General features: G+C 37.8%; 1 protein-coding gene across 1 annotated transcript in view; it reads right to left on the bottom strand.

Annotated features, from left to right (window-relative positions):
• AVEN (apoptosis and caspase activation inhibitor) overlaps positions 1-12,495 on the bottom strand; it is a 101,969-nt gene that overhangs the window by 69,883 nt on the left and 19,591 nt on the right. Inside the window, exon 3 of the mRNA XM_029964076.1 lies at positions 9,954-10,134. Within this exon, the coding sequence (XP_029819936.1) occupies positions 9,954-10,134 (181 nt within the window). The remainder of the gene's footprint in view (positions 1-9,953; positions 10,135-12,495) is intronic.

The raw sequence follows: 12,495 nt of genomic DNA, 5'->3' as shown, positions 1-12,495 counted from the left end.
TTTGTCCTGCTGAAATCTATCTTCTAACAACTTTAGAAACATTAAGTATACATAGAAGAAAAACCCAACCAACTCTAACAAGGCTCCATCAGTAAAGAAGTCAGGGCAAAAGCGTTGTTTTCCATTAAAACTGCTTTGGTACACTTTCTTGGGCATTCGAAGGGTGTCGGAACACTACAAACAGAATATCTTTTCCTCAACAGTAAAAATTGTATAGACTTTCTCTCTGGGATCATTACTCTTGCACCCATAGCACTTTATTTACTCAGAAAAATCTAACTCAGATTAGCTCCCATTACCACTGAACTGTCAGTTTAAAATATTTGACTTTCCAAAACTTCAATTCTGCCAGCATTTTCCCAGCAGTAAGTTAACCAAGTGTCTCAAATGAAAATTTCTTTGCTGTAAATATCTGCAGTAATGGCCTATTGAGCCTTTATGACACAAAAATCAGTAGAATTATATCACTGTACTAAAGCATTCCACCTTGAATTAGTTCTTCCACCTTGCCCCTCACATTTTGTGATACACACTTTTCAGTGACACATTTTCTGCATATTGAAGCACATGCATATACTCAAGGAAAAGAAACACATTATCACAGGCTGTTTTCGATCAACAGTATAAAAAGTAGAGAGAGTACAATCAGTTTCACAATCCAAATTATCCGCAACAGATTCAGAAATACCATGCTTTATAAACTGAGATGATGAGTGTGTACTGTCAAAGGAAGGTCATCTGATTCACATTCCAGTAAAGGTTGAAAATGAGTCAGAACCAAAGAAAATATAATTCTTCCCCACTTGCACCCTATTCTGACCCTCAAACATGCTTTGTATTAAAAGAGTTTTTAGTTCACAAATTTACACGTGCAGAAGGTTTGATTTGCAAGAAAGGACAACAGGATATAAGAGTTCCCTTGAGGGTGGAATAGTTAACACAACTCTTGTTTTGAAACAAAAACTTTGGCAAATCTCAACATGCCTTTGACGTTCTTCAAGAAAATTACTCAAATCTAGACAAAAAATAAGCTGTTTTGGAAAAAAAACAAATCTTTTAAATGCTTAAAAGAGTCATCTTCCTATATAGCACCCAGAAATGCCAAAGACGCCACTTCCCTAATGAGCTGAGAGTGAAGAACAGGCAAGAGAACATAGACTAGATGAGGAGCTAACGTGATTTAGACAGGTACAAAAACATGAAGCAGGAGAAGGATCAAAAGAAAGCCTAGACTAGAAGTTGGATGTAGGAACTGGAAATTCTTGAGCAACAGGATGAGATCAAGGAAAGAATCATCTCAAAATGAACAGTTGTGACTCCAAAAGTATTAAAAGAAGAGAAGGACTAAGAGAAGGACTACTAACCATCAGTAGAAGATTTGAGGAGAAATTTCAGGACCACAGATGGGATAAGAAGAAAGGAGAAGCTGCAGACAAGATTAAGGAAGAAACATGCACTCTATTCCCTTTAGAGCACTGTCTACTTCACAGCCCTTCTTTCACTCCAAAACCAATGTTTAGAAATAGCACTGCTCCCTGCAAACAAATTTCTGAGAATCTTGCTAGAAGAATAGGTCTCTCAGTCTCTTCTGAGAGACTCAATCTGATCACAACACTGCTTTGGAGCATTCATCAATGAACAAGGAAGCATTCCCATCACAGCTATTTTGTTTGTTAACTGATATTTGGAATAAATGTATCCTTATGAGAAATGGAACAACAAATGAAGTTTGGTTTCTACAATTAAACCAATCTGCTACATCTGATAGTCTTATCATTCTTACCATATGTAGTGGGTTGACCCTGGCTGGACAGAGGAGAGAAAATATGACAAAGGGTCCATGAGTTGAGATAAGGACAGGGAGAGATCACTCACTGATACTGTCTCAGGCAAAATAGACTCAAAATGGGGATATTAATTGAATTTATTACTAACAGAATCAGGAGAATGAGAAGTAAAATAAATCTTAAAAACACCTTCCCCTCACCTCTCACTCCTTCCTGAGTTCTACCTCCTTCCCCTCCCAGTGGTTCTGGGAGACAGGGAATGGGGGTTACAGTCAGTTCTTCACAGGTTGTTTCTGCCACTGCTCAGGAAGGAGTTCTGCTCCTACTCCAGTGTGGGGTCCTTCCCACAGGAGACAGTCCTCTATGAACCTCTCCAGCAACAATTCTTCACAAATTCCTGCACCATGGGTCACTTTTCCATGGGATGCAGTCCTTCAGGCACAGGCTGCTCCAGCGTGCGTCCCCCACAGGGCCACGAGTCCTACCAGGAAACCTGTTCCAGCATGAGCTACTATCTCTGTGGTCAGCAGGTCCCTGACAGGACCCTGCTCCAGCATGGGCCTCCCACAGGGTCACAGATGCCCTTGGGCATCCACCTGCTCTGGCATAGGTCTCCTCCAGGGGCTGCAGGTGGATCTCTGTGCCCTCGTGGTCCTCTGTGGGCTGCAGGGGCACAGCTGCCTCACCATGGTCTGCACCACGGGCTGCAGGGGAACCTCAGCTCTGGCACCTGTCCCACCTCCTGTCCCTCCTTCTCCACTGACCTTCGTGTCTGCAGAGCTGTTTATATGTTCTCACTCTGCTCTTTTCTGGCTGCAATTTTCATCTCTGCAGTAACTTTCTTCTTCCTTCCTAAATATGTTATCATAGAGGCATTACTATCATTCCTGATTGACTCAGCCTTGGCCAGCAGTGGGTCTGTCCTAGAGCTGGCTGGAATTGGTTCTGTCAGACACGGGGGAAGCTTCTGGCAGCTTCTCAAAGAAGCCACCACTGTAACCCCTTTGCTACCAAAACCTGTCCACAGAAACCCAATACACCATAACCAAAATATTCTGATCTTATAACTTTGTAACATTTCCTCTTATTTCTTTCTCAAATGTAAGCTGCTGAGAAATGGAGCAAAAGTATTACAGTTAAAACAAATACAGTTCCTCCAAATCAGTCAACACCTTTTAATATTACCACAGAAGTGATACCTAATAATGTCATAACTGAAAAGGAACCAATACTTTACCAACAAGCAAAAAAAAGTCTCTGCTTGAAAAAGTTTATAGTCCAATTCAGGTGATTTAACAGTGTTTCAGAATCAAAAGTATAAAAAATAATTCAAGAGAAAAAATTCATATCAATAATAAGTAATATATAGAAACAAAGAAAATCACAAAGTTCCTGTAATAAAACAAAAATTCCAAGAAAGGGAGAATGGCAGAAAATCAATAAAAAGTAGTAAAAATAGGTGTAAGGGAACAGGAACGTAGTGGCAATAACATACTGAATTTTAAAAATTAATATTGGGATATGAAATGTATCATCTGAGTACAAGAGTCAGAGTAGTTCAGTTTTGGTTAGGGGATTTCAGTGGCAGGAATGTCAGAGATGTGGCAGAGACTGTGATGACCAACAGGAGGCCTAGTCAGACAGAACAGTTTAAGAGGTACTATTAAAGACAAAGGACATTATTACACAGAAGAAACAGTGAATCACGTCAGTAGACATTTTTATCTACCTCTCAAGCCTACAAATATCAAGTAGCGGACATGACAACAGCAAGACAGGAATAAGGACAAATTGCTCCACATTTACTGATTTGTGATTTCATAACTAAAACACACTTCAACACAATTCAGCAGAAATAACATCAATATATAGAAGCATCAAAAGATTAAGACGGAATGTTAGAAAAGGATGTTGGTCAGAAAACTTTTTAAACCCAGAAATCTGGAACTTAACAAATAAATGAGTGCACTCAAGATGTGAAAAATCTAAAGATTATGGAAAAGCTTACTGCACTGATTTTATTAGGAAGAAAATTTAACCCCTTTAGTCTGCGAATCTTACTCTATTCAGTTCTATATCATAAAGCATACAAATTTCTCTGAAACACTGAAAACTTTCAGATTTTTCTTTTACTACTTACCATTAGTAATGCAGTACTATCACTGACACATATATAGCCACATATTTCTAAGATATCAGAATGTTAAAATGAAGACATTATCCTACGCTTACATACATTCAAATTATAGAGTCACATTATACTTCTCCACTTCAATCACAGCTTTGGTTACATTTTAGAAAAAACTTAGGAGGGAAAAAGGCGCAGATACAAAAGCATATATAATGAGTACAGATTACCTATTACAGGAAAACACATTTTTCAAGAAAATGTAATTAATACTTAAAATCTGGCACCCCCAATTTCTAGTTCAGATCGAAAAAAAAAATGACAGCTTGGCTTGTCTGAATAGGAAAAAAAAAAAGAATTTCTGTAATGTTAGGAACAGTTCAGGAGGAAGCACTGAGCAGATGGAGAACTGGCTTCCACTGACGCCTAGGCCTGTGATTTTACTGCAAATCTTTATTGTGGAAGGTTTTTTTCTGTTTGTTTGAGAAGAAAGGGAGTAGGGAAGAGACTGCATTTTTGTTGATTTTAGATATCTACAGGTACATAAACCAGCAGTATCTCTCAGGTCTATTAACAAGCCCAAAGTTGCAGACTGCTCTGGGCATAACTGTTGCAACTAAAACATGTGCAAGTGGAAGTGAGACCACTTGGATCAAAAGCCTCCACAGATGGGAAATGTTTTTCAAAAAGAAAAGGAAAGTTCTAATGTGCTGGAATGCATCTAGAAGGAGAAGCAGGATGGGAGAGCATGGCATGGAAACTCAGAGAACGTTTAGGGAATTAAGTAGTAAAAAAACAGAGAATGAAGTAGTAAAAAACGGAGAACAAGAGGAAAGATGCAAGTAAAGCACATTCCCATACCCATTTAGTTATGGAGTGCATAAACTAGGAACACTCTCTGTTACCACCCTTAGTGCAAAAGTGTAATCATCTTTCAAGACAAGTAACCTGGTACTAACATCAAAGGTGTTGATAAGTAATAGGAAGTAAGCAATACTGCTATGTTCTACATGGAGCTCATGAACATGAACAGCAAGAACATGAAGTTTTGCATCAGTTGAATTTCTGACCAAGTAAGAAGTAGCAGAAGTTGGCAAATACCACTGAAAAGTGGGACCCTGATACAGTAATCCAAAGCAACAATAAGTTAGGCATTTCTGTAAAAAACACTGATTTTCAGCTATTCTCTAGAATTTTAAAACTCAAAGGATTTTTTCTTAGCAACTGAACCACATCCTGCTGTTGCCATTCTTTTTGTTTGAGCAGAATTACCATTAAAAATACGAAACAAGAAAACTGTCTTACTCTTCACTCTACGTTTTTTCCCCAAATCTCTGTCAGTATATATGTAAGACAGAAAAGTTGAAGGAAAACCTATCTTTAACACAAGCCTTGCTTTACAAGTTTATGTGTTCAGGTTTTTTAAGACAGTCAAACATCTTCTGTATACTTTTAATTCTCAGCTATATATTGACAATGCAAATGACAAAAAATGCAGCAACATATTACAAGAGATACATCAAAATTAAAGAGACCCAAAAGCAAGAGGTTAAAAAAACAAAACAAGAGGGTTTTAGGGAAGGGAATATTACTGCTACTTCATCATTCCTTTACTTATTGTTCATTACTATTATGCTCCAGTAACTGCTCTTTTGATTTTTGTTCCATGTTTCTTATTGTATTCAAGGGCTCGGTACCTACAGAAATTATATGTATTCTATATATGTATTCAAAACCATTCTGCCAGTTTTGTTTGAACTACACAGCATTTCTTTTCTTACCCTTTAAGGCATCAGAATTATTCAGCCATGGCCTAAAAAACCAAATGGGAAAAAAATTCATGTCCATAATTACATTTTTTCATCTTGACAATCATCATATTTGCAATTCAGTACATTATTATTGAGGCATGTATGTTGGCAATTTTTGGTTGTGGTACTGCTAATGCCTACCATGTTTAAAGAAAAGTGATCGAGTCCCTGGATATATTTTGATCAGCTCTATAATGAGATTTTAAAAATATACTTTTAAACCTACAGCATCTATTTAGAGACAAAAACCTAATAAACAAGTTAAGTCTATTGTAGGTCACTTAACCCTCATCTGTCAAAAAATGAGGGCAGTTCTTCAAACATGGCAGAATTCTGCTAGCAAAGTAAGGTTATCCTATCACTTCCACTTCTCTTGTTCTTTACGCTTCAACAGCATTTTTACTAAATTGATTCAAGACATATTCCCTGAAGGCTCCACAATGGACTCGTATTCTACATCAGCTAGACATTAAAAGCAGTACAGAAAAGTTTGTTTTGCTATATTCAAGGTTAATTAAAAATAAATAAATTATAAAATACTTAAAAAAAGGAATGAAACATACTTAAAAACTTATCACCCTACTTTACACACAAATATAATAAGCCCTAGGAAAGAAGCTCTATCAGGTTAGTGACATCAGCTGTTACCGAAGCCACATGGAAGTTCTTACTTAAGACTATTTTCAGCTGCCTTTTGAACTACTCAGTATGAAATTTTCCATGTCTACTGTTTGCTTCAGGTAGTTTTTCCTTTTCCCTCCCCTAAGCACTACCTTTTAAAGAAACCCAGAGAATGGCTGGAACATTTTTATACTGTGAGAGAACCTGAGAGGCTGTAACCACTTTCCTGCCCTGAACTGGTAACTTGAAGTCAGACTGGACAATGCTTTTTTATGAAAGAGGTACACTTTGCTCTTTTTGTGAAAATATGACCTGACTTAGCCAAGGTACAAGCTTCTAGAAATCCAAGTTTGTACCTATCTTTTGCAAGATCTGCTGGAGCTTAACAACCAACCACCAAACACCCTCAGTGGCCTTCTGTATGTCATCTGAATGTGCAAGGCAACTGAATTAAGTTTTCTCTAACCTCTAGCTATGAGTGAAGAGTCAGATGTTCACTGTAAAAGAATCACAGAACATTCTGAGTTGGAAGGGACCCACAAGGATCTTCAAGTCCAACTCTTTGATGAGTTGGCCCATCCAGGGATTGAACACACAGCACAGGCATTTCTGCAGCCTCAACTATGCTGATATCCCTAACACAGGTGAAAACAGTGGCCTGTCACTTCACATTGTTGGGTAACTAAGGAGAATTTAGGGTGGAGAAAAAATGGAAGAAACAGCTTGTAGTGGAGATCAGAATTGGACGCTTGAAAGAATAAAGTGGGATTAACTAGACAATGAAAGAAACTAAGAGGAATGTAAAATGGGGTAGTGGATTAAACCAAAATGAGCAATGCCAAGCAGAACAATGCAGACCTGGGGATCACCAGGACTGGATAGAATGAGGGACAGATATTCTATCTCTGATACAATCTGACTGAGTTGGATTTTAATAAAAGTATGTGGAAAGGAGATGGCTCACAACAAAAGACTGAAAAAAGACCCATCAACAGGAATCAGACAAGATGAAAAAACAGCAGAAGCAAGGGAAAGTGAGAAGAATTTGTAGGCAGGCAAGGACTGGCAGCAGAGAGACAGCATGCAAACAAGAGACGGTCTGGGACTAGTCAGGCCTAAATATTTGCTTGAAAAGACAGGATCAGTGCTGCCCTAGAGACTGGCTTGAGGCAGGGAAAAGCTGGAAGTATAGGTAAAAACCTAAAAAAAGTGTTTGTCTTCAGAAGCTTTTAAAAACGTAAAACAAAACACCCTAAAGACTTAACATCCTCTGCAAGTATCTGCAAACTTCTTTCTCCTCCTCAAAAAAATATCCCACTTTCCACTAATACTGATAAAAATACCATGTAAGAAGCCATAACTTTGTTCCTTTCTTAATTCAAGCAACAGTAATGTTCATGTACCAAATTTAAAGTTCTAATCCTGCTAATTATTAACCTGACACCTATATCACAGAGCATCTCATTTTGCTATTTTTAGGTTGCTTTTAACTAGAAAATTACACCTAGAAGCACTTTTACAGGATATTAAGCAAATATTTGCAGGATATTAAACAACCAGGGTATTTTAATTCCTTGGACATCAGGAATTCCTCCATTTAAGTTTGTCTACTAGAATTAATATTCTGTCTTTATTACATTATGCCAAACTCTTTTTTCTATGCTTTCTCATTCAATTAACAGGATATTTTCTGGGAATAAATCCAATTTTATCTTGAAGGATGACACTCCCTTCAAGATCCTACATTCAATATTATGGAACCTAAATGTTACATAGGAGAACAGGTTTTTCAATCTGAGTTTTTGCCAAAGAATCCTTAGCTGGCTGCATTAATTACGTTGTTGTGTATCAATAGTAAATCACAAGACTTTAAGACTTTTCTAAGCTTCTCTATTACTGAAAAAAGGAAATTTAACACTATTCCCTCTCCAGTACTCCCTAACTGCTTGTTGTAATTAATTGGATCCATTTTGCAACTTCAGAAGGCTAAGTAGAAATATACTAATAGCAGCAATTATCAAATAAAGCACAGGTGCAAGCTTCTTCTCAGATCACTATAAATAAAGATGTCTGTATTCTCAGTTTCCATACATAAGCCAAAAAAAAACAACCCTGCCAACATATACTGCTTTTTGACTGCAAGAAATCTACACTATTGTTTAGAAGGTACTTTTTTCTTCCTCTGAAAGGAAGTACTATAATTCGTTGCTGTTTCTTATCAATTTATTTTATTGTAAGAGAACGGTCACAATATATCCTCTATCAATCAAAGATTTAGAATTAATACATAGAATGAATATATGAATACTAACAAGATTTTAATTTGAGGCACTGAAAGAATCTAAAGAGTAAAATAAATAGGTTGGCAATAACTGTATTGAAGTATAACTCACCAAAAATATAAATTAGTAGAGCTAAATCCCATTTTGTTGCAGCCTCAGTTCAAAAGTACTATTCTTCAGAACAATTTTAAAGACATTCTGAAGGCTAACTACAGAGTTATTAAAGTTTGTTTTAGAAAGCTGAACCATGGACACATGCAGCTCAGGGTAGGTCTCTTGATTTAAGCAGTTTTGAATTGTAGTATCTGCTTTCCTCGGTTACGTACACAGTTCTGAGGTCCATACTGTGCATCTTGACTCCAACACAGTTTACCATGCAACATACCATTCCAAGAAGTCAATACACATTTCATGATCCTATGATTAAAAACTGACAGATTAGGCCCAACTTCACAACGTTCATTGAAACAGAACCTCAGAAATTGATTCTTGAACACAGAAAGGAGGCTCTGGTCTTTGTTTCTTTACTGTAGTTGACTTCTAACTTACCCCACCAAGCTGTGGCTGAAAAATCCAGTTATTTAGATTTGGAGATTTCAGAGCTTCCAAGGTGCTAAAAAAAACCCCCATAATACATTGTTTGCAGCTTTCTACTGAATGGTATTCCAACATAATGACACATCTTAGTTTCTAAAATAATTTTAGGTAATTGTTTTTTGTGTAACTGTCTATACTATTCATGTATAGGTAAAAAATCCCAGGATATAGTACAACCTGTCCCTCCACCTCCTCGTTTATTATCTCCTTTAAAGAGGGGAAAACAACTGATCTTTACTTTCTGAGGAGAGTAACACTTGCTATTCATGCACACATCTGTACAGCACTGATTACAAATCTCTGCCAAAACAAACAACTGCAAGCAGCTGCCTGACTGTTTGCTGTGTTAAGTCATACCAGCAACCTTTTTTGTTTCCTGGAAAGCAACCCAATGACCAAGATCAGCAAAAAATTTATCGTCAGCAGGAATAAGCTCAATGTTACTGGATGCTGCACACACTCAGACCCATATTTTCACAAGAAGGCTATAAATGCAGCCAGGAGCCCCCTTTTACTTCCCATCTGTCACACCTCAGTGCAGCCTGGATGCTATAAGGCTGCTCCCATGAAGACTTTGAACACTCCTAAATACATAAATGGCAGACTTACTGGACAGATAAGAATAGTGTCCTAGGGTCCTGTTTCATCATCAAGGACAACAGCCAGAAAAGTAGTAATGTTTCAAAATGCAAAACTAAAAAAACCCTATAGACTGGAAAATGCCTACCTGCTGAGCTAAGCAAAACACTGAAGTCCGTCCCTCTCTGTGACTCCCCATGTTCATTCTGTTCCTCTTTTTCTGTATCTTCATAGCGGTTCCAGTTGGAAAATAACTTTCTTCTTGAATAGCATTTCAATTCTTCCTTCTCTTCTTCCGGTCGTGATTCGGTATCATCGTCCTCTGCTACCTGTGACATTTAAATAGACAGCTAAGCCATTGCAACTCAGCAGCAATTTGTTCTGTATTTAAACTATCATTCATACAAACAACTCCAACCACTGCAATAAAACCCAGAAAGACAAATTTACCTGGATCCCCATCAACATTTTAGATCAGGTGCTACTATCTTCCTGAAGTATAGGTAATTCATGAATAATGTATATAATTAAAAGCACCTAGTGAAGCTCCAGCTCTTACAGGGCTCAAGCCAGTTCCACTGCTTTCCCTCCCATTCTGGAAACCCATAATGTATAGCTTCCTTCCTAAAACTGGTAATGGGTAGGGAGTGGAACTAAGAATTTAATCCCAATATCTCTGTCCAAGTGTTGCAGTGATATAGATGATAACTGAAAAAGCTGATGATTGTAGAGCAGAATAAAAAAAAAAAAAAACAAATTCTGCAGAGAAACATCTTGGAAATGGTTATGTACATAAGAATTTCCATCATAACCAGCTACAGTGTCTTACATCAAGTAATATGGAATAATTAATCAAGTTAATTTCCTTCATGAAAGCCATTTAATGGAAATAGACATGAAAAAATTAAATAGGCTAGCAGTCAAGCTACTAGCCTAACCTCTTAAAAAGCTCTAGGACCAAAAAAAGAATTCATTGCAGAGTCAACTTAAGATACAAGTGAAAGAGGCATTTGCCACAAGTACTCAACAGCTACGGAAGACTCTCCCATTTTGAATCCTCTATATATGCAGTTCTCCCAGAGCTGAGAGTTCAGCTGGAATAAACGTTGGTTCTCAAACAGAAATATTTGCTCCCTGGAGGAAGAAGCACCCAACAAGCAAGAAAAGAATTGACACCAATCAGAAAAGTTCTGTACAAGATATTTTCTGCAGAGGTTTAAAAAGCACTGAAGAGTTGGAGTAAAGGAGCTGAGAAAGAGGTTCCCACCAGGGTGGCTCCCAACATTCCTGCTGACAGCTCCACTCTTTTTTCTCTCTTTACTCCATCTCTCCTTTCAAACCACAGTGTATTGAAGCCATAGGATTAAATTTTGCTGTCCCAACAATAAGTACATTCTTCATGTCAAGAACAGCAAAATTCCAAGTTAATCTATACTGCTGTAAAGCTTAAAGTCATCTCCCTTCGGTGTAAACTAATTTAAAAAGCAAGAAACCTTTTAGTAAGTCATCATATACCCATAAGCCAAAACACCCTTACAGCTCCCCATCAGATACTGGCTTTGAGTAGGACTTTGGCTTTTATAATTTAAACCAAATGTAATCCTGAAATAAATATGAAAGGAAATATTTATGTTTAAACAAGGCCCCTGTAAGGGAAAAGCTGCAACATCTTGTGCAGAAACATTAACAAATCTCTCATAGTTGCTGTGTTTCTAAAACTACATTAGGGTTTGGGTTTTTTAAGCATGCACTGTGAATGTCCATACTGGTACAATATTGAACAACCTGGTGAAAACAACTGCACAAAGCCACTATCAGGAACAAATCACTATCACTTGTCTAATTTGTTTTAGAATCAACATGTTACTCTCACAGAAAGGATGCAGAGCAACGCAGCACATTTTAAAGTGATTTCAGAAATCCATTGCAAAGAAGCTCTGGAGCCCTCAGCATAAGAATGACATGTACTTGTTGGAGCTGGTCCAGAGAAGGGCCACCAAGATGATCAGAGGGCTGAAGCACCTCTCCTATGAGGAAAGGCTGAGAGAGCTGGGGTTGTTAAGCTTGGAGAAGAGGAGGCTCCAAGGGGACCTTATTTCAGCCTTTCAATACCTGAAGGGGGCTTATAGAAAAGAGGGAGACTGTTTTTTCACATGGGTAGACAGTGATAGGACAAGTTTTAAACTGAAGAAGGGAAGATTTATATTATTTATATTACATGTTAGGAACAAATTCTTTACCCAGAGGATAGTGAGGCACTGGAAGAGGTTGCCCAGAGAAGTTGTGGCTGCCCCATCCCTGGAAGTGTTCAAGGCCAGACTGGAAAGGGTTTTGAGCAACCTGGTCTAGTGGGTGGTATCCATGCCCATGATGGAGGGTTGGAACTTCATGTTCTTAACAGTCCCTTCCAACCCAAGCCATTTTATGATTCTATAATCCCTGGAGGTATTTAAAAGAGGTACAGATGTGGGGCCTAGGAACATGGTTTAGTGGTGGTCTTGGCAGGGTTTGGTTAATAGCTGGACTTGATGATCTCAAGAGTCTTTCCAACCTAAATGATTTCATGATTCCGTGATTGTGAGAGTTTGGATTCTCCTGTGTTTGATGTCTTAAAAATGACTACCCAGAATATCATAAAAGTAGCAAAATCAGAACTAGAACAATGACTTCCCAAGAAAAATAATCCACCA

The sequence above is a fragment of the Manacus vitellinus genome, unplaced genomic scaffold (genome assembly GCF_001715985.3).
Source record: "Manacus vitellinus isolate BGI_N305 unplaced genomic scaffold, ASM171598v3 scaffold_6_pilon, whole genome shotgun sequence".
Classification (NCBI taxonomy): Eukaryota; Metazoa; Chordata; class Aves; order Passeriformes; family Pipridae; genus Manacus; species Manacus vitellinus.
The sequence above is the reverse complement of the archived record's forward strand: the minus strand, read 5'-3'. Positions and strand labels throughout refer to the sequence as shown.